Source organism: Mesoplodon mirus, assembly GCF_964341445.2.
Source record: "Mesoplodon mirus genome assembly, chromosome: 18".
In the NCBI taxonomy this organism is placed as follows: domain Eukaryota; kingdom Metazoa; phylum Chordata; class Mammalia; order Artiodactyla; family Ziphiidae; genus Mesoplodon; species Mesoplodon mirus.
In genome coordinates this window covers 6918103-6936936 of record NC_138994.1, presented here as the reverse complement: position 1 = coordinate 6936936, position 18834 = coordinate 6918103, and the positions used below count along the sequence as shown (strand labels likewise).

The 18834-nt window shown below is 50.5% G+C and overlaps 1 protein-coding gene across 3 annotated transcripts; it reads right to left on the bottom strand.

The window, feature by feature from the left end:
- Positions 1-6950: 6950 nt before the first annotated feature.
- CD300LG (CD300 molecule like family member g) lies at positions 6951-17874 on the bottom strand. Of its 3 annotated transcripts, none has more exons than XM_082604379.1 (7): positions 17805-17874; positions 16544-16870; positions 15869-16031; positions 15065-15177; positions 12250-12302; positions 9284-9385; positions 6951-8791 (listed from the first exon to the last, which is right to left on the bottom strand). In XM_082604379.1, the coding sequence occupies exons 1-7, from the start codon at positions 17845-17847 to the stop codon at positions 8678-8680; spliced, it is 915 nt and encodes a 304-aa protein (XP_082460505.1). In that variant the 5' UTR covers positions 17848-17874; the 3' UTR covers positions 6951-8677. The 3 variants fall into 3 exon arrangements, with proteins under 3 accessions (XP_082460505.1, XP_082460506.1, XP_082460507.1); XM_082604380.1 differs by having other exon boundaries at positions 15869-15941; XM_082604381.1 differs by lacking the exon at positions 9284-9385.
- Between the last annotated feature and the right edge of the window lie 960 nt (positions 17875-18834).

Here is an 18834-nt window from a genome sequence, read left to right as displayed (position 1 = left end):
AGCGAAAGCTCGGAGTTCTAACCATTGGACCACCAGGGAATTCCCTTTCTTTCCTTTTGAAGTTGAGCACTTTCACCTTTTCCCTTAAAGGAAGCACGTTACAGCTTCTCTGTGGCAGATCCGAATTGCCAGCATCACTTCTCTGGTGCTTTGGGGCGATTTTGAGTGAAATAAAAGTTACTTGAGTACAAAGCACTGTGGTAGCAAGACAGTTGATCTAACTTAGAGGGCTACTAAGTGACTGTCAGGTGAAATATGCCGGACAAAGGGATGATGCGTGTCCTGGGCAGGTGAGAGGTTCCATCACTCTACTCAGAATGGCACGCAATTTGGGGACTTTCCTGGTGGCGCAGCGGTGAAGAATCCGCCTGCCAATGCAGGGGACACGGGTTTGAGCCCTGGTCCGGGAAGTTCCCACATGCTGCGGAGCAACTAAGCCCGTGTGCCACAACTACTGAAGCCCGTGTGCCTAGAGCCCGCGCACTGCCACGAAGAGTAGCCCTCGCTCTCCATAACGAAAGAAAGCACGGGCACAGCAATGAAGACCCAACTCAGCCAAGATTAAATAAATTTATTTTTTTTTTAATGGCACACAATTTGAAACTTATAAGTTGTGTATTTCTGGAGTTTTCCATTTAATATTTTTGGACAGCGGTTGCCCGTGGGTAACTGAAAGCGCTGATAAGCGGGGACTACTGTATTCATTCAACAGTTATCTACTGAGCACCTTGGAACAAGGCGGAGTCCCTACATCCAGAGGCCCAGAGTCTACGGGAGCAGATAGGAAGAGGGTCCTGATCAGGACCCTGTAATGAGAAGCTGTTACAGCAGCACCAAGAAATGGCTCCTCAGTCAGTCCGTGGGAGCATCAGAAAGCATTTCCAAGAGGTGCTGATGCCGGAACGAATTCTCAAACATACGGGGATGTTTGCTAAGTGGATGAATAAATGCTTGTTGCACACTGAAAAGGAATGTGTATTTTGGTAATATTTTTGATATTGAATTTCTTTTTCTACTCCAGAATCCTGGCTATGAGTGTGTGTGCACATATGTGAGGGGAGGTGGTGGTCGTGGGGTTTTTGCTTAAGGCACAGATCACCTAATTTCCCACTACCTTCCGTTTACAAATTTCCAAGTTAGTAAGGGAGCATCCCTCCCCTTAGTCTGTCATGCTACCTTGGCTTAGGGCCAGACAAGATACTCAGACTTGCCGGATTAGAATACTGCCCCTATTTTTGCCTACTGGGGGGCTAAGGTGTGTCCTCATATACTGTACTTAATGCAGAAAATAAAGCTGTGTTCTCCAAAGGGGGACACAAGACTGGGAGGAAACGAGAATATAATACGCCAACCTCTGAAATGTTATGCTGCCTTTAGTTCCTGTTTCTTCTCTGCTACACGGACTCCTGGGCCAGTGGGTCCATAGCGTCTGTTCCCTTGTACACATTAAGACTCCCAAACCCTATTTTCAACTGCTCATGAGACATATCTCCACCTTGATGGACTTCTTAGAGATTTTCCAAGACCCAAATCCACAGTCGCACGTGCCTGCTGTTCACTTTCTATGTGACTCTCCAAGAACCCCATGGACCCCCTCGGGTCACTGTGGTCATTGTTTATGTGGCTCCCCGCCCTCCATAACCAGGAGTCCCTAGAGGGCAGAGGCCAAGCTTTCTTGTCCTTTGGCACAAGGCTTAGTACAATTATATCAACCAAAACCCATTTCTTTGAACAAATGAATACTATCAGCTGACATCTGTTGACATTTTCTTCCCTTAAAAAATTATGAGTTGGACAATGACCTCTGAATTCCTGAACAGGAAAGGGCTTTATAAGATGCAGTGTTATGTCATTTTACATGGAGGAAGTGGACCCTATGTGTGTAAGTTTTGAACCCTGAAACCGGTTAGGAACAGAGGCTTCATTCTCTTTATCACCACTAGCTTAGTCAAATGTCAGCATAAATTCATGATGAAGGATCTAGAAACAACTTAAAGTATGAGCTTTCTGGGACAACACAAAAGGATAAAGGTAAATTTGGCCCAAATTAGACAAACTTTAAACACACACACAAACACTCCCAGCTACAGCCCCACACCTGGGAGGGGCCCCATCAACTAGAGGGATGTTTCGATCTACTTCTTAATTTCAGTGATGACTGTAAGCGTTCTGAATAACAGATTGATAGAATTTTCAGGACTCTTGGCATGAGCGAGTTAGAAAATTATTTTAGGCTAAGGAATCAAGGAGAAAAGCTATTGGGAAGTGAGACCGAGCCTGAGGAAGAGTGTACGGAGAGTCACCAGAAGATGGAGCTGACGATTAAGAGAGCTCATTGAGGGCTTCCCTGGTGGTGCAGTGGTTGAGAGTCCGCCTGCCGATGCAGGGGACGCGGGTTCGTGTCCCAGTCCGGGAGGATCCCACGTGCCGTGGAGCGGCTGGGCCCGTGAGCCATGGCTGCTGAGCCTGTGTGTCCGGAGCCTGTGCTCCGCAACGGGAGAGGCCACAGCAGTGAGAGGCCCGCGTACCGCAAAAAAAAAAAAAAAAAAAGAAAAGAGAGTTCATTGAACCCGCTTAACCAAGGACATCTTTCAGTTGGTGGGAGTCCAGCTCATGGGAGCAGCCAAATATCCTCGAAAAAGGCCATGTTGGAGCCACAGTGCACTGTGGGAACCAGATGTGCCAGGTGTGAGGCATGAGTGTGCACCTCTGACCACCATCCCCACCTAAGGAGGAGAAAGTGCAGCATCTGGATGTTTATATTTGTATCCTCTCTTACTTCATGCTTGCAGGTCTTGGCACAGTGCCTGACAATTTCATAAATTATCTAAGTGTTTAAGGCTGTTTCCACCCATTTTTTTCAGGGCTTGGTTTTCCTTCCAGAAACAGATCTTCCTCTCTCTGCAGTTTCTCATAAACCTGCCTTTATACTGTGTAGTATTGGTACCCAAGTGTTGGTCTGTGGACCATTTCATCTGTAGCAAGTGAGAAAATTAAGTACAAGAGGATAGTTTATAATTAAGCTGACTAGATCTAATTTTAAGGATTACCCTTTATTCTGATGGGGTGACTGTGAATTTTATTTTGTCACATGCCAGTGTAAGAAACACCCCATTATTTTTCTAACTTGAATAAAATCTTTCCCTGAGTGCCTGCTCACCAGAGTGGAAAGAAATGATGTCTCAATCCTGTTTTGGAGGGCTTCTTCCCTTCCGTAGAGTTACATAAAAATCTAAGGGCCTTACATGGTGCCTGGAAAATGGGAGTCAGGGTTTTAGTGCAGACAGAGTGAACAAGGTACCTTGTGCTCTTAAACAATGAGATCCTATGTGAAACATTTTTTATTGCATTGCTGGGCTTGTGGGAAGGGAAATCTCAAAGAGGTCACAAAACAAAAGAAAACATCCCTCTTAGGCATGGTGAGTGGACAGGAAAGGTGGAGTTGTCCTAAAGGCAAATGCCAGTATTAGCATCTTATTTGGTAAGTTAAACATAAAGCCAGGGTCAAGGCAAGATAACCTGAGATTCTGGTAAGTTAGGGACCTGGTTCCAAGTTGGTATCTTTATCCTGGACCTGTCCTGACAGATGCAAATGCAAATCGTTTCTGGAGGAAGGTATCCTCAGTTTCAGCCCCCAGATTTTCCATAGATTCATCCAAACATGAGCTCACAACAAGAGATCACAAAATTCAGAGAAACAGACCACCATGAGCAATAGTCAACATAAACAACAACATATTTATATGTCCAAGGACTTCTGATATTAGGCACAAAATGTAAACTAACCATGTGCGTGTAAATGTTTAATGAAATAAAAGATGGCATTACAAAAATTAACAAGCAGCAAGACACTAGAATGGACAGTTAGTTTTGAAGGAGAACCATCCAGAACTTATAGAAATAAAAATACAATGATTAAAACAAAAACTAATTGGAGGGGGTTAACAGCAAATCAAACACAACTGAAAAGAGATGAATGAACCAGAAAGTTGCTTCCCTAAGTATGGTCCTTGGATTAGCAGCATCATCAGCCTGGGAGCTTGCTAGAAATGCAGCTCTCAGGCCCCATCCAGAGCTACTGCATCACATTGGCAGTTTAACAAGATTCCTTGGTAATTAATAGGTATTTTCAAGTTTAAGAAGTACTAAACTAGAAGATAGAGCTGAAGAAATTATATAGAATGAAGAACAGAGATAAGGAGAAGGGAAATATGAAAGAGAAAGTAAGAGATATGGCCGTTATAAAGATAAGGTCTAAAAAAATTTTATCCTGGTCAATGGAGACATTAAAAAGAATGGAGTAGGGCTTCCCTGGTGGCGCAGTGGTTGAGAGTCCGCCTGCCGATGCAGGGGACATGGGTTCGTGCCCTGGTCCGGGAAGATCCTACATGCCACGGATGGGCTGGGCCCGTGAACCATGGCCGCTGAGCCTGCGTGTCTGGAGCCTGAGCTCCACAACGGGAGAGGCCACAGCAGTGAGAGGCCCGTGTACCGCAAAAAAAGAAAGAATGGAGTATAGATAAATATTTAAGAGAATTTTCCAGAACTGATGAAAGGCATGAATCCACAATCTACAGATGTAAGGATTTACACCAAACAAGAAAAATTTACTCATGGTCAGGAGTAAAACTGCAGAACACCAGTACAAGCAGAAAGCAGTCTGAGAAAAAAGATCACATCACTCAGTCTGACAGCCGACTTCTCAACAACAACACTTATAGCTAGAAGACAAAACGATAGTATTTCCAAAACGCTGAGAGAGAATGGCTGTAAACCTAGAATTGTATACCCAGCAAAAAACTCTTTCAAGAATTTTGATGCAGTAGAGCTTTTCAGATAAAACCTGACAGAGTTTACCACTCACATGACTTTTTAAAAAGAAAATCTGAAATGTAAGAATCTAAGTAAACATTGTCTGTGTAAAATAGCAATTAACAATAATGTCTAGTTTGTACCTTCCTTAAAAGAAAATTCTAGGCCCAGATGCCTTCACTGACGAAGTCTACCAAACATATGAAAAAGAAATATTACCAACTCTACACAAACTCTTCCAGAAAATTGAAGAGCGGGGATCACTTCTCAGCTTACCCTGATACCAAAACCAGGCGGAGAATTTAACAAGAAAAGAAAACTACATACCAGTACTGACCAAGTCAAGTTAACCCCAGGTTGGCTTAATGTTAGAAAATCAAAGAATAGAGTCATATTTGCAGACTAAAAAAGAAAAAAACATATAATCATCTCAATAGTTGTTGAAAAATCATTGATAAAATCAACATCAATTTCTGATTTAAAAAAGCTCAGTGAACTAGGACTAGAAGGGAAATTTCTCAACCTGGTAAAGGGTCTCTATGAAAAACATATATATATATATATTCTTTTTCAGTTTCTTTTCCATTCTAGGTTATCACAAGATACTGAATATAGTTCCTTGTGCTATATGGTAGGTCCTTGTTGGTTATCTCTTTTCTATGTAGTAGTGCGTATCTGTTAATCCCAAACTCCTAATTTATCCCTTCCCCACTCTTCCCCCTTTGTAACCAAAAGATTGTAGAAAATCTCTCTTCAGTAGGCCTCAGTGGATTAGGATCATAACATCCAATTCTTTGCCTAGGGGTCGATTAGGGACGGACTATCTTAAAACATTCATTTTCCCATCGACACTCTCTTTGGTGTTACAATATTTCTTTAAAAGAAACTAATGGGAGGATAAAGGGTAGTTTATTATTATAGCTAATATCCCAATTTGGCAAAACAGAACTTTAGCAATGCTGATGTTCCCCTAATTTTTACCTCTCAGCAAGTTCCCAGGCTGGAAACCCTTGCTCTTGGGATGGGTGAGCAGCGGCTTATCGCAATTCTTTTGTTCAAGGTCCTCTCATAGGTACACAAGATCACAGAGCTGAAGATGTGGGTGTACAAATATAAAACCAAGGTGTTTCGAGATGGGGGACTGCAGAGTGGCAGCTGGCGAGGGAGTAGACGTCTTCCCCTGCCCAGGAGGTTGGAGCTGGGCCAGCACTCTGGCAGCACTGGGAGTTAGGACGGTGTGCCAGGGTCTATGAAGGATGCTTGAGTATCTAATAAATCCATGGAAACCTGGAATCCAGTGGATGCCAATCCTAGGCTGCCTTGGAGAGAGCCCTGCTTCACAAAAGACATAGATCTCTTTAGCAGGCACGTGGTCTGAAATCAGGCAAGGGGTGGGACTGGGATGACCCAGCTGAGCACTCCTGGTCCCCCAAAAGCTCTGGCTGTTGTAGGTGACAGGCTGAGAGGACAGGAAGTTTCTTTCCCTTCTGAGAAGCCCCTGTTCTCACCAGTCTCCAGCTGAGAGATTTCTCATGGGGGAAGCCTGCTTTGGAGGAGCTTCTGGGGTCTCTGAGACCACCTGAAACTTGCTAATTCCTACTTCCCCCAACTTCTGGGCACACACTGTGCCCAGATCCTGGGCAGAGTCCCTAGAGCTCAGACTCGGGTCTCCCTTCCCACTCAGAGAAGGTAAAAAGTGCTCACTACTTCACCCCCCGGGGAACTGGCTGCCACCTTCTGGTGAGTTTCCCTTGCATCTTCAGACCGGCTCCACCTTGCCCAGCCCCCTAGGCCCTCACTCAATAGGCATTATGGGTGGTTTCTCCTCCCACACCCACTGGGACGTGTGCAGAGGCTCGTGAGGACTTTGAGAAATGCTGACTGATAGGCCCTGGTGGGGGTGAAACTGGTACTGCCATTTCTCAAAGCTGTTTAGCAATGGGTATGAGTAACTTCAGAACTGTTCACACCCTCTGACCTGGCACTTCTACATATGCACATCCTTCTGAAAGAAATCTCCAGATGCAGGCAAAGCTATGTGCCTAGATTCACCATGCTGTTATTTATAACAAAAATAGAAACAAATTAAATATCTAGTGAGAGAGAACTGAAATAAACTGAAGCATACCAATCTGAAATACTATGCTGTTGGTCAACATTTAGTTTATAAAAGGTTTGTAAAAACATTATGCAAAAACATGTTTATAATAATTAAGTGGGAAAAGCAGGATATAAAGTTGTGTGTACAAAATAATTTGTAGAAGCACATCAGCAAGTGATGTGGAGAAAAAAGACTGGAAAGAAATACAACAAATTGCAGTAATTTTGTCTTTGGGTAGCAGTGAGATGATGGGTGATATGTTTTCTTCCTTTTATCCCCCCATCTTTCTAGGTTTTGTATATTGAGCAGCTCCCGGTTCGTTTTTCAAAAACCCAGTAGTTCTGTTATTCTACCTTCCCTCCGCCCACTCCAGGGGACCAAACTCCAGGTCACCGTCAGGTTCCCCTTAGGGTCCTGCCCTGTCCCCTCCCTCCTCCCTTTTAGACACCTACCTCCACCTGCACCCTGTGTTTTCCTACCCCCCCCCCCCCAGCTCTCAGAACCTACAGGTAGCCAACCGTTTCTTGACAAGGAAGGAGCCGTGCTTTTTTCCATCCTCCTTCCAAAGCCTGGAATGCATGGCTAGGTAGGGAGATCAGAAAGACAACCGCTCCCCGCCAGTCCTGGGCTCACCCCTTCCAATGTGCGCTCATCCCTTCCAATGTGCACTTGACCTGGGACTGGACTCGGGCAGGTCCAGGAAAGCCCCCAGCTGGGTCATGGTGTCATGGGCAGAGCAGGCCCTATAGGGGGCAGTGGGGAGACTCCACACACCAAATGTAGACTCTCTAAACTGGAGGGGCCTGAGAGCTCAACCAGCCCACTGGTGCTCAAACTCAAGAGTTAGAATCACCAGTGCACTTTTTAGAAATGCAGAGTCCCGGGCCCTGCCTCAGAGATGGTTTTTGTAGTTCTTTTTTTTTCTTTTTTAAATTATTTTTGGCCTCGTTGCTGCGCGCGGGCTTTCTCTAGTTGTGGCGAGTGGGGGCTACTCTTTGGTGCGGTGCATGGGCTTCTCATCGCGGTGGCTTCTCTTGTTGCAGAGCACGGGCTCTAGGTGCGTGGGCTTCAGTAGTTGTGGTGCACGGGCTTAGTTGCTCCGCGGCATGTGGGATCTTCCCGGACCAGGGATCTAACCTGTGTCCCCTGTGTTGGCAGGCAGATTCTTAACCACTGCGCCACCAGGGAAGTTCCGTTTTGGTAGTTCTTGATGGGGCCCAGGAATTATCTTTTTAACCAGCTTCCTGAAGGACTGGGATGCAGGAGGTTCACAGCCTGGCTTTGAGAAATCAGAATCTGGTCTAACCCAGCAGTCTCCCTCCTCCTCACCAGATTATGCAGGAGAACTTGACCTTGAGTCTGAGGATGGAAGGAAGGGAAGAGAAGGCAGGGTCTGGAGGGGGAGTTAGGAGCGGCCTGTGACCGGGCACCCAGGCCCAGGGGAGTTCCCGTAGCAGATACAAACTCGGACCAGACCCCCTGAGCCCTGCCTGGCCCCTTGAGGGTCCAGCGGCTGCACGCTTTGCCCAGGAATGTGACCATCTTGGGGAGGTCCCCGTCTCCAGCTGGAACCGTGAAGCCACCACTCCAGGCTCCAGTGCTGATGAAGCCTTCCGGGTCAGCTGGGGCATGCAGGAGGAAAGCTTGGGGAGGGTGGAGGAGAGCCCTGGACTCTGGCAGGAGGACTCTGAAGCCGTAGCAGAAAACTTATCCAAATTAGCGCAAATTCAGCCCTTCCAGAGATTCACGGAGGGCGTTAGGCGGCTAGACCGAGATGAACTTAGAAAAGTCGGGCTCGTCCCCAGACACGGGGAGGGGAGGGCCTGGGGTCATGTCTCCCTCAGGGGTCTGCCACGAGGCTTCGTCTTCCTTTGAAGTCTGTAAAGACAACAGTAGGGGTTGAAAAGCAGAGCCCGGCTGCGGGGGCCTCCAGGTAGCTGCTGGGTCCAGCCCAGCCTTTTCTGCACATTCTGGGCCTGTCCATCTGGGGGGCACAGGACTAACCACTCCTTTTTCCCAGAACTCCCAGGCTTTGATTCATTTCCACCCCCCCCGCCCCGCCCCCAGGCCCCACTCCCTGGGAGATCAGCCTCATGGCCTCGGGCCCGGTTCTGGCTGCAGATGTGGGAATCCTGCCAGCTCAGAACTCTTTAAGCTGTCACTCTCACCATGCTATTCAAGAATTTTCTGGATCAGAAGAAATGAGGATGTGAGGTCAGGAGCCCTGGCTTCCCGGGTGAAATGGTCTAAGCTCTGGTTATGGTGGGGAAGGTAGGCGGATGCTGAGGGCAGAGACCTCCCCCACTTCCTTGCATTGTCTGAGTGGAGCCAGGCTAGCGGCTCCAGACCCCCAGAGCCTTCTGTCCACACCTGGCTCAGGCACCGGATCTCCACATTGGGGCTGGCAGGAGGCCCAGTGGGCCCTGAAAGGTCAATCACAGCATACTCTGGGACGCCGCTCTTCCCCAGTGGCTGAAACACAGACTCAGTCAGAACGGCCTGTTCTTGGCAGCGGGGATGGTCCGCAAGCCAGAGCAGGAGGAGGGAAAGGCAGGGGCTGGATTTTGCAAAGTCAGAGTGCTTGCGGCCAATTCACTATGTCTCAGTGTGGCCTTGGGCGAGCCACCTAACTTTTCTGAGGCCCAAGCTGTAAAACGGGGATGGAAAGTTTGCCCTTAGGGTTATAATAAATATTTCTGATAATGTTTTATCATTCAACAACTGGGAACTCCTGGAATGATTAATTTGGTTCCATGATTATTATTTCTATCCTTGAAGTAGGAAGAACGTGCAGGCTGCAGGTTCTCTGTAATAGGCCCGGAGAGAGCAAAGTTGGACACCTCAAAGGTTCACCAAATAACAAACAGCACAGGAAGAATTCTTTAGGGATCATGGGTCTGAACAATCCCTCCCTGATCAGATGAGAAAACCGAGGCCCAGGGAAGAGAGGTGGGTAGTCCAGAGCGAGTGTGGAAGCCCGTCTCCTGGCCTGGGCTCAGCTGCCCGTGTGGTCCTCAGGTCAGAATGCCGGGCCCCTCCATCGCCTGCTCCCTTGCCCAGCAGCTGAGCAGAGCGGAGGCTGGAGCTGGCCAAGGCCCCCAGCCATGTGTCCTAACAGCAGAGCTGCCCTGAGGTGGCCCGACCAGCAAACCCCTGGCCTGATAGGCACCGAAGCCAAGGAAAGAAGCTCCGATTTTCTGGATAACTACGAGGTGTCTCATCTCACTCGTTCCTGACCACAGTCTCGTGAGATGGGGGAGCCGAGGCTCAGAGCGGTGATGTAACTTGCCAGAAGTCACACAGCTGGTGAGCGGCTGAGCTGGGCCTCGTATTCGTGATTCTTTGGTCTCAGACTCTTTCCTACGCTCTGCTGCCTTCCTGGTAGGGCGTCCTGCACACTTCTCTTTGTGGCAGTGTCCCTTGTCTACTAACTGGGCGCCTGCTTCTATCAATACCCTACGTGTGGGAGATGGGGGCAGAGGTAGATGTTTGAGCCACCTCTGGTGACACCTTCAGTTTTACGGGGGACAAGGTAAGAGTCAGAACAGCATTCCTCAGGTGAGATGTGACTGGAGGGATGAGGGCCTGAAGGAATAAGGGAGGGGGAGGGAGAATTCACAAAGGCTGTCACTCACAGCCCTCGTGCGTCCCAGCCCTGCCTGTGGGGAGGACATGGCAGAGCTGGGGTTGGACCAGAGAACTCCTGACATCAGGTCCATTTCCCATCAATCCCATACTGACAGCTTTGTGATTTGGTCGAAACCCAGCCACTGCTGACCACTGACCACCGACCGCCAACAGCTGCAGAAGGGTCACCTTCTCAAGGGTGACAGAATTTGAGGAAAGAACCTCAGGGGGCAGAGAGCAAACCACACATGTAGGCTGTGGCCAGGACCACTACCCTCTGTCCAGGGGGGTGTCTGCCTCTCTCAACGGTCCCTCTGCCCACGCAGTGGACCCTGGGCTGTACCAGCGAGCGTGGAGGCATTTTCTGGGTTGTTGACTGACTATACGAGATCTATATGAGAGCCTCTACTTCTAGGCACTAGAAAAACGGGAGCAAGGCACGGAGCTTCTCTCTCCGAGCCCAGCACCTCTTCCGGAGTTGGGGTAGGGGTGAGCCCCAGGATGCCGAACCAGGACGAGGGCCCTGGCCGTGGCTGTGGCAGCCCCTCCATCTGTCTCCATGACCTTTCCCTCACTCCCGTCCACCCCTTTGGTCTTGCTGGGCTTTCTGAGATAACAACAGCTGCTTCCTAAGTGAAGGAAGGCCCAGTACCCCATCCCACTGCAGCCCCTCCCTAGGGGCATCGGGCCTGAGTGTTTTGTCCCTGCTGGCGCCAGGAAAGAAGGCAAAGGCAGCCCCCCTTTCCTGCTCCAGTGTTTAAGGGAATCAGGGTGGAGGCACCTCAGTAAACAGCTGAGGAAGGAGAGGCTAGGGGCGGGGGTGCTGGCAAGGCAGATGAGGCTTCGGTTTCCTAAGCAGTGACTCTCTCCGTAGGAGTGCTGGTGTGGGAAGAGGGTCTCTCTTTGCAGGGGCCAGGGAAGGGCCCAGCAGCAGGTAGACTCAGAGGGCAGCTTCCTCTCTCCAGGATGATGGGCACAGGGACCCCCATTCTTTCTGTCCCCCGGTCTCCAGAGCACCACCCTCAGCCCGAGTGTCAAGGTAACTACACCACCTTGGTCTCAGAGCCAGCGAAAGCTCAGAGAAGCGTGTCTTGGGAAGAGGAGAGACGGGAGTCGAGAGCTCTGGATCCTGCTCTCTATCTGGGCCACAGCCTGCTGTGTGACCTTGGGCAAGACTTTTTCCCTTGCTGGGCCTCAGCTCTCTCTTCTGCAAAAGCAGACTAGAGTCTATTGGGAGTCACACTCTGGTGTGCTATCAGAATCCCCCAGGGCAGCGTTTACATTTCAGGTTCCTGGCCCCCACCCCACCCGATGTCGAGTAGAGTGTATTTCTAATAGCCCCCCCACACACACACACCGCAAGGTGTTCCGTAAGGGATTTTGCACCAAATTTAGAGGAAGGCTGGACTAGATGATATCAAAGCCCCCCTGTGGAGCCAGCTCCAAAGTTCTCTGAGTCTAAAAGGGGGGATGGGGAGAGGTCCTTGGGCCTGGAGCAGAGACCCGCTGGCACCAGGTGGGAAGTCTGGGTGAGGAGGGCAGCCTGAGGGCTGATCTCGGGGCTCACACAGATTCCCTGGATGTGGGAAGCAAGTCCTGCCTTGAGGTCAGCTGTGGAGGACCAGGCAGGAGAGACGGAGGGGCAGGGCCTGGGAGTCCTGACTTCTGGACCCAGAGGGATCTGAGCTTGGGCTTGCCTCCTTCCTTACCAAGTGGGAGAGATGGACCTTCTCCTTCCTCTGTGTCTCCGTGGTCAGTTCAGCTGAAAGAGACCAGAAGTGTTAAGGGAACTATTGACTGAAACCGCCCACCCTGGCCAGGCCTGTTACTAACCACTTGCATGAGTTATCTTAAACAGGAGGTCCTGGTAAGGAATGCGGAACTAACAAGCTACCACCAACTGGAAGAATTCGGGAAAGGTCAAAAGGAGAGAGGAGACTCCAGTCCGTATGTCCCACCAACCTCCCAGAATCCTTCTCGCTGGAATCCATCTTGGGTAAGTGATGCGTGGGCCACCAAGAAGGACCCTGAGTCAGAATGATTGGCCAGAGACAACCCGGAAACTAACCCCATTACCATAAAACCCGAGACTGCGAGCCACGTGGAAGAGCAGTTCTCCTGGATTCCCTTACCCTCCTGCCCTCCACCCGGGCGCCCCTTCCCAATGAAGTCTCTTGCTTTGTCAGCATGTGTGTCTCCTCAGACAATTCGTTTCCGAGTGTTAGACAAGAGCCCGCTCTCGGGCCCTGGAAGGGGTCCCCTTCCTGCAACAGAAGGAGCACCTTGAAGCCAGGAGTAGCCGGGGTAGCCTGCAGCTGCTCCCACATAGGTGGACTGGGTTCCTTGCACCTGGGGCTTCCCAGAGGGAGCTGGCAAGCAGATTGGGCCGAGAACCCCAGCACCTCGGCAGTGACCTGGACTTTTGAGATTGGTTCATGGAAATCCCCTCGCGTGGACCAGAAACTGGCTAGGGAAGTGATCCTGTATGCCAAGGTCATTGCTTCTTAAATCTCAGTGTGTGTACAGGGCCTTGGGAAATTCTACTCAAATGCAGATTCTAATTCAGTAGGCTGAGGTTGGGGCCTGAGAGTCTGAGTTGCTAACAGGCTACCAGGGGATGTTGCTGTTGCCAGCTGGGGACCACAATTGGAGAGGCAAGGTGCTAAGAGGCTCTGAGGTTGTGATGGGAACGTTCTCACCCTGTGTGCTCCTCCCGACTCCTCTGAGGGGGCCTAGGGACGTGGGTAAAGCTGACATTTCTTCCTGGGGGCCACACAGAGGGGAGTCACGTAGCAGGCCCAGCGTTCCCCACCATGGCCACCAGCGCTGGGACAACATTGCCAATTTGCAAAGTTGGCTTCCTGGTTCTACCGCTTTCCAGCTATACAAACACAGGGCAAGTTGCTTAACCACTCTGTGCCTCAGTTTCTTGCCCTGTACATTGCGGGTATTTGTAAGTGTTGAGTAAGTAGTTCCTAACTCGACAGTATTGAGGAGATTAAAGGAGATAAAAACAACATAAGCCACATCACTGTGCCGGGCACAAGGCAGCTCCCATTACTGTTATTTCGGTTAAACCCTCTTAATCTGTGCCATCCACCACGGGAGCTACACACGGCCATTGAGCACCAGAAATGTGACTACTCTGAATTACACTGTGGTTGAAGGACTCAACTGGAAAAAAAATGAATGTAGAATGTGTGTCATTAGTATCTTATTTTTAAAATAAATTTATTCATTTATTTATTTATTTTTGGCTGCGTTGGGTCTTCATTGCTGCGTGCGGGCTTTCTCTAGTTGCAGTGCGCGGGGGCTACTCTTGGTTGCAGTGTGCAGGCTTCTCATTGTGGTGGCTTCTCTTGTTGCGGAGCATGGGCTCTAGGCACACGGGCTTCAGTAGTTGTGGCACATGGGCTCAGTAGTTGTGGCTTGCAGGCTCTAGAGCGCAGGCTCAGTAGTTGTGGCACACGGGCTTAGTTGCTCCGTGGCATGTGGGATCTTCCCGGACCAGGGCTCGAACCCGTGTTCCCTGCATTGGCAGGTGGATTCTTAACCACTGCACCACCAGGGAAGTCCTCATTAGTATCTTTTTATTTATTTATTTATTTATTTATTTATTTATTTATTATTTGTGTGTGTGTGTGTGGTATGCGGGCCTCTCACTGTTGTGGCCTCTCCCGTTGCAGAGCACAGGCTCCGGACGCGCAGGCTCAGTGGCCATGGCTCATGGGCCCAGCTGCTCCGCGGCACGTGGGATCTTCCCGGACCGGGGCACGAACCTGTGTCCCCTGCATCGGCAGGCGGACTCTCAACCACTGCGCCACCAGGGAAGCCCCTCATTAGTATCTTTATATTGATTCCCTGTTGAAATGATAATGTTTTGGATCTATCATGTTAAATAAAGCGTATCATTAGAATTAACTTCACTAGTTTCTTCTTTTTCTCATGTGACTGTTAGGGAATTTTAAATCACACGTGTGGCTTCTATTCTCTTTCTGTTGGGCATATATCTGAGGAAGCTGAGGCTCAGGGAAGTTAGATGACTTGCCCAAGGTCACACAGCTACAAAGTGGCAGAGCTGGAATTTGAAGCCAAGCCTTGAAAGGAGCTGAGCACCTCTAGAGACCCAGCGGCAGGTGCGGGGCCACAACGCACAGCCCGCTCAAGTTCAAGTGCTCAGGCCTGCACTTCCCCTGTAGTCAGTCCTCGTACAAGAAGCAGAGCCTACAGAGACTGGACATGGATTCACTGGGATCAACAGGGAGAGAAGTGGCTGATGAGCTTGGTCGGACAGACCAGAGCAAGATGAGAGACCCCAGTCTCTTGCTCCCCCGTTTGAATCGCTTGTGCTTAGTATGGATGGCCCTGCGGGTCCCTCAGAAAAAAGGAGCAGGACTCCTCATGCCCACGTCTCGGATGCATACACCGAGGCCCGCGAGGTCTCTCTGGGGCGGTGGGGGGACTGTGGGTCTCAGCGAGGCCCCTGGCTGACAGCCTCTCAACCCTCCCATCTACACTACTCACCTTTCTTCCTCCACTGGAGCGCGTAGCTGCCGAGGGCGGCCAGGCCTGTGGCCAGCAGAACGGCCAGCAGCACCAGGACTGGGGCCAACATGCGGGTCATCGGGATGGACACCCTGCGGACGAGATGGAAGGAGCCTGGTGGCTGTCATCAGATGTCGGCAGCACACTGGGCATTCTTATTCTGAGTCCCAGTCATATCCCTCATCTCTCCCAAGGAGGTCAGAGGGTACCAGGGACCACAACATCTGGTTAGTCCCAATGGAAGGGACCTCAGCCCCCATCGCCAGCCCCAGAAGGCACTTTCAGCTGGGTCTGAACCTGTGAGTAGTTACCTGGCCACCAGCAATGGAGGGCAGCTATATATAAAGACCCAAGAGCCAGTCCTTCAGGCTGGGCCTCCAGTTGGGTAAGAAAGCATCACATTGCTTGGTTCCACAGTTTCCTGCTTAGCACAGGGCCCAGTGTAAAGTGCACAAACAAGAGCTACTGAACTGGGGTGGCTGTCCCTGAAGCCGGGCAGGGAGCGAGGTGGGGACTGGGGCCATGGCGGACCCTTCACCTTGGGTGGGCCTGCATGTCCAAGGCAAAAGGGCTGCTGGCCCCCATAATGTAGGTCGTTCACTGCTCCAGGGCCCTGCTGGGTAGGGGGTGGGATGGGGGCTGAATCTGCCCTCTCTGCATGTCTGCGGCCACGACAAGAAGCTGTGTTCTCCCAGAGGAAGGAGTATTGTGTTCTTATTCACTCAGGGGCACCTTACGGTTTAGTGATGACCTGAAAAGTTGGCCTTGGTTGGAGCTGCTCACCTGGGATTGGAGCTGCTTCTGATGGTGTCGTCTGTTGAGGTAGAGTCCAGCCGTGTGGCTTGGCGGGAGATCCCTGCAGGAGGAGAGGTTGCTGGGTGAGGAGAGGTCCCTGCATTTGGAAGGGTTGCTGCATACGGAGAGGTCCTTGCATATGGAGAGGTCCCTGCATACGGAGAGGTTGCTGGGTGAGAAGAGGTCCTTGCAAATGGAGAGGTTGCTGGGTGAGGAGAGGTCCCTGCATACGGAGAGGTTGCTGCGTGCTTGGATGGGGAGGTCCCTGTGAATGGAGAGGCCTCTGCCCCTGTCTTCCCCAGCTTCGCTGTGGTGACTGTCAGGTGGAGACCATCAGAAGCTACAAGTCCAAAAGCAATGCCTCAGCACCTTCCCTGATCCTTGATTCCCAGCATCCCCAGACCTCTGACCCTCGACCCCTGAACCCTAATCTCCCCAGGACCAATTTCTCAGAACTTCCCCAGCTACACCTCAAACAGAGGCCTTGAGGAAGCCATTTTGAGCAAGCAGGTCATATCTCAGGAACACACCAAACCTGTGCGTGGCTCTCAGCTCCCCCCGCATTTGAGCTGCAGCCTGTCCTTTATTGTGGGGAAGTGCCATCCTCCAGCCCCCACCTCCATGACCCTGAACCCCTCCCAGGGAAGGAGGGACATTTGTTACCTGGAAAGACGAGCAAAGAAACCGAGAAAGTCTTATCGAAGCCCACTCTTTTGACCCCACACCAGTACTGCCCCACGTCCTTCAGGGTGAGGTTCCTCAGGATGACCTCCAACCTGAGCTGCTGGGGGTTGTCGTGGACGGACACCCTGCCTTCCTGGCCGTATTCTCCAGAGTAGATAGTCCCAGAGCAGCGGGAGATCAAGAGCCCGCTCTCCCTGCACCAGTATTTCCTGTACTTCTTCAGCTCTTCCCCGTAGGCGCACTGCAGGGACACGGTGTCACCTTCAATGCCGCTGATCTCCTTCGGGCCCACCAGGGCTTCATAACCTGAAACCACAGCAGGGGTGAAGGTTGGAATTCCCCGATTCAAGTACCAGGATCAAGACCAGAAGGCTTTCCTCAGTCACTCCCTTCTTGGGGCAGCCCTGGTAGGAGCTGGTACTCCACTCTGCCACCGAGGAATCTTGGGACAGGACTGTTGCTGTTTCCCTAAACCTGGCATATTGAAGGCTGGTGATGGGGAAGATCTAGATTCATACAGCCCAGAGTTTGAATCCCAGCACTGCCACTTAGTAGCTGTGTGGCCCTGGGGAAATTGCTTGACCCCTCTGAGTTTTCTCACCTATAGATGATGACAATGTCCTATTTCACTGAATTAAGATGCTATCATATGTAAGAGCCACCATAATTTTATAAAACATTAAGAAAATAACACTGTCATTTGAACAACTGACATCAGTTATAAGATGCATCCTATTTTTTTATGTTAAAAGGTTAAAAAACGAAAGAAAGAAAAAAAAGAAAAGCAGGCTTGTGAATTGATGAAACAGGATAATTTATCTCTTGGGGCTGTTGTGAGTGGTACAGCAGAGGTTCAAGAAATATTTGCTGAGTTTAATGTGCCAACATTAAATAAGGGGTGTCTTGTCTGTCCCCAGGCTGGCACAGAGTCAGGAAATGAAGACAAAAGAGGTAAAGGCACTCTCACAGCCACTTGGACATGAAGGGTCTGGAGCCCACAGGTCTGGGGGAAGACCTGGCTCTGGGTTCCAGAAACAGCAAGTGCCCGCACCCTCTGAGGGCTGAAGACGAACGGGGAGGGGTAAAGCCTGGAAGGATCAGGCAGCTGGGCTGGGTCACCCCCACAAGGAAATGTAGGTTCAGGAGGTCCCTCTCTTGCAGACCCAACGGGCAATAAGAATAAGCAATAAGGACATTGGGGATAAGCCCCACCATCTCTCCATCCCCAACCCCATCTCACCTGGGAGCACGAGGCAGCCCCACAGCAGGACGAGGGGTCGCATGGTGAGCGCTGGCCAAGCGGGAGTGCACGCCGGGAGCTGGGAATTCCTCTCCGGGCCACGCGGGACTTTAACTTCCTCCAGAGGCGAGATCGAGAGAAGGAAGGGAGGGGAGGGGCCGTGTGGCTCCCCCAGCCGGGGGGCGGCGCCTCTGCTGTTCCCTTCAGTACTTACCCTTGGTTCACGGCGACCCGCACCCGAAAACCCACCGAGCGCTTCTCCCAAACCCATGCCCTTTCAGGGGGTCTTAACCATGCCCCCGGCCGCGCACCCCAGAGGGCCTGTGTGTAGAATTCAAGGAGTCCATGAATCTGGGCTGGAAAATAGTACATCGTGACTTTTCACTAACCTTTACGTAACATTTATTTATCTTTCCTTATATGATGCATAGTGTTCGCAGTGCCGTGACTGTCACCAATTAAAAATCACAGACACTAGCAGTTCAAGTTGTCACCGATAGCTTGAAATACTGTGTACGCACCTCACTACTTGGAAAATCATTAGTTATTAGATCTGCCACTGGAGTTGTTATTTAAAGTGCTAATTTTAAAAAGAACATTTATTACAGTATTACACAATTATATTTTGATAACCACTTCATTTATTATTGGTTTTCTTTTAAGCATGTGTATATTATTTTATATGTTTAAAAAGACCATTATTCTGAGGCGTGGTGCATAAGCTTCACCAGACTGCCAAGTGGTCGATGGTACAGAAGTTAGGGGGTCCACAGGCAGCGCCCACTGCTTCTCCTCCCCATCGCCTCCCGGAGGGCGCAGTACCGCCCTGGGCCACGGGGCGGCGGTGCAGGCGGAGGGTGAGGGAAGCTGTCCGGCTGGGCTGAGCCGGGTCCCTGGAGCCACCAGCAGGCCGAGCACAAAGGCTGGGGAGCCGCGCTGAGCTGTCTTTTGCCTTTTAAAAAGTTAATTAGCGGCTTCCCACCGCTGAACTGAATCCTTCTTGAAAGGAACAGAACAAGCACGCACACTA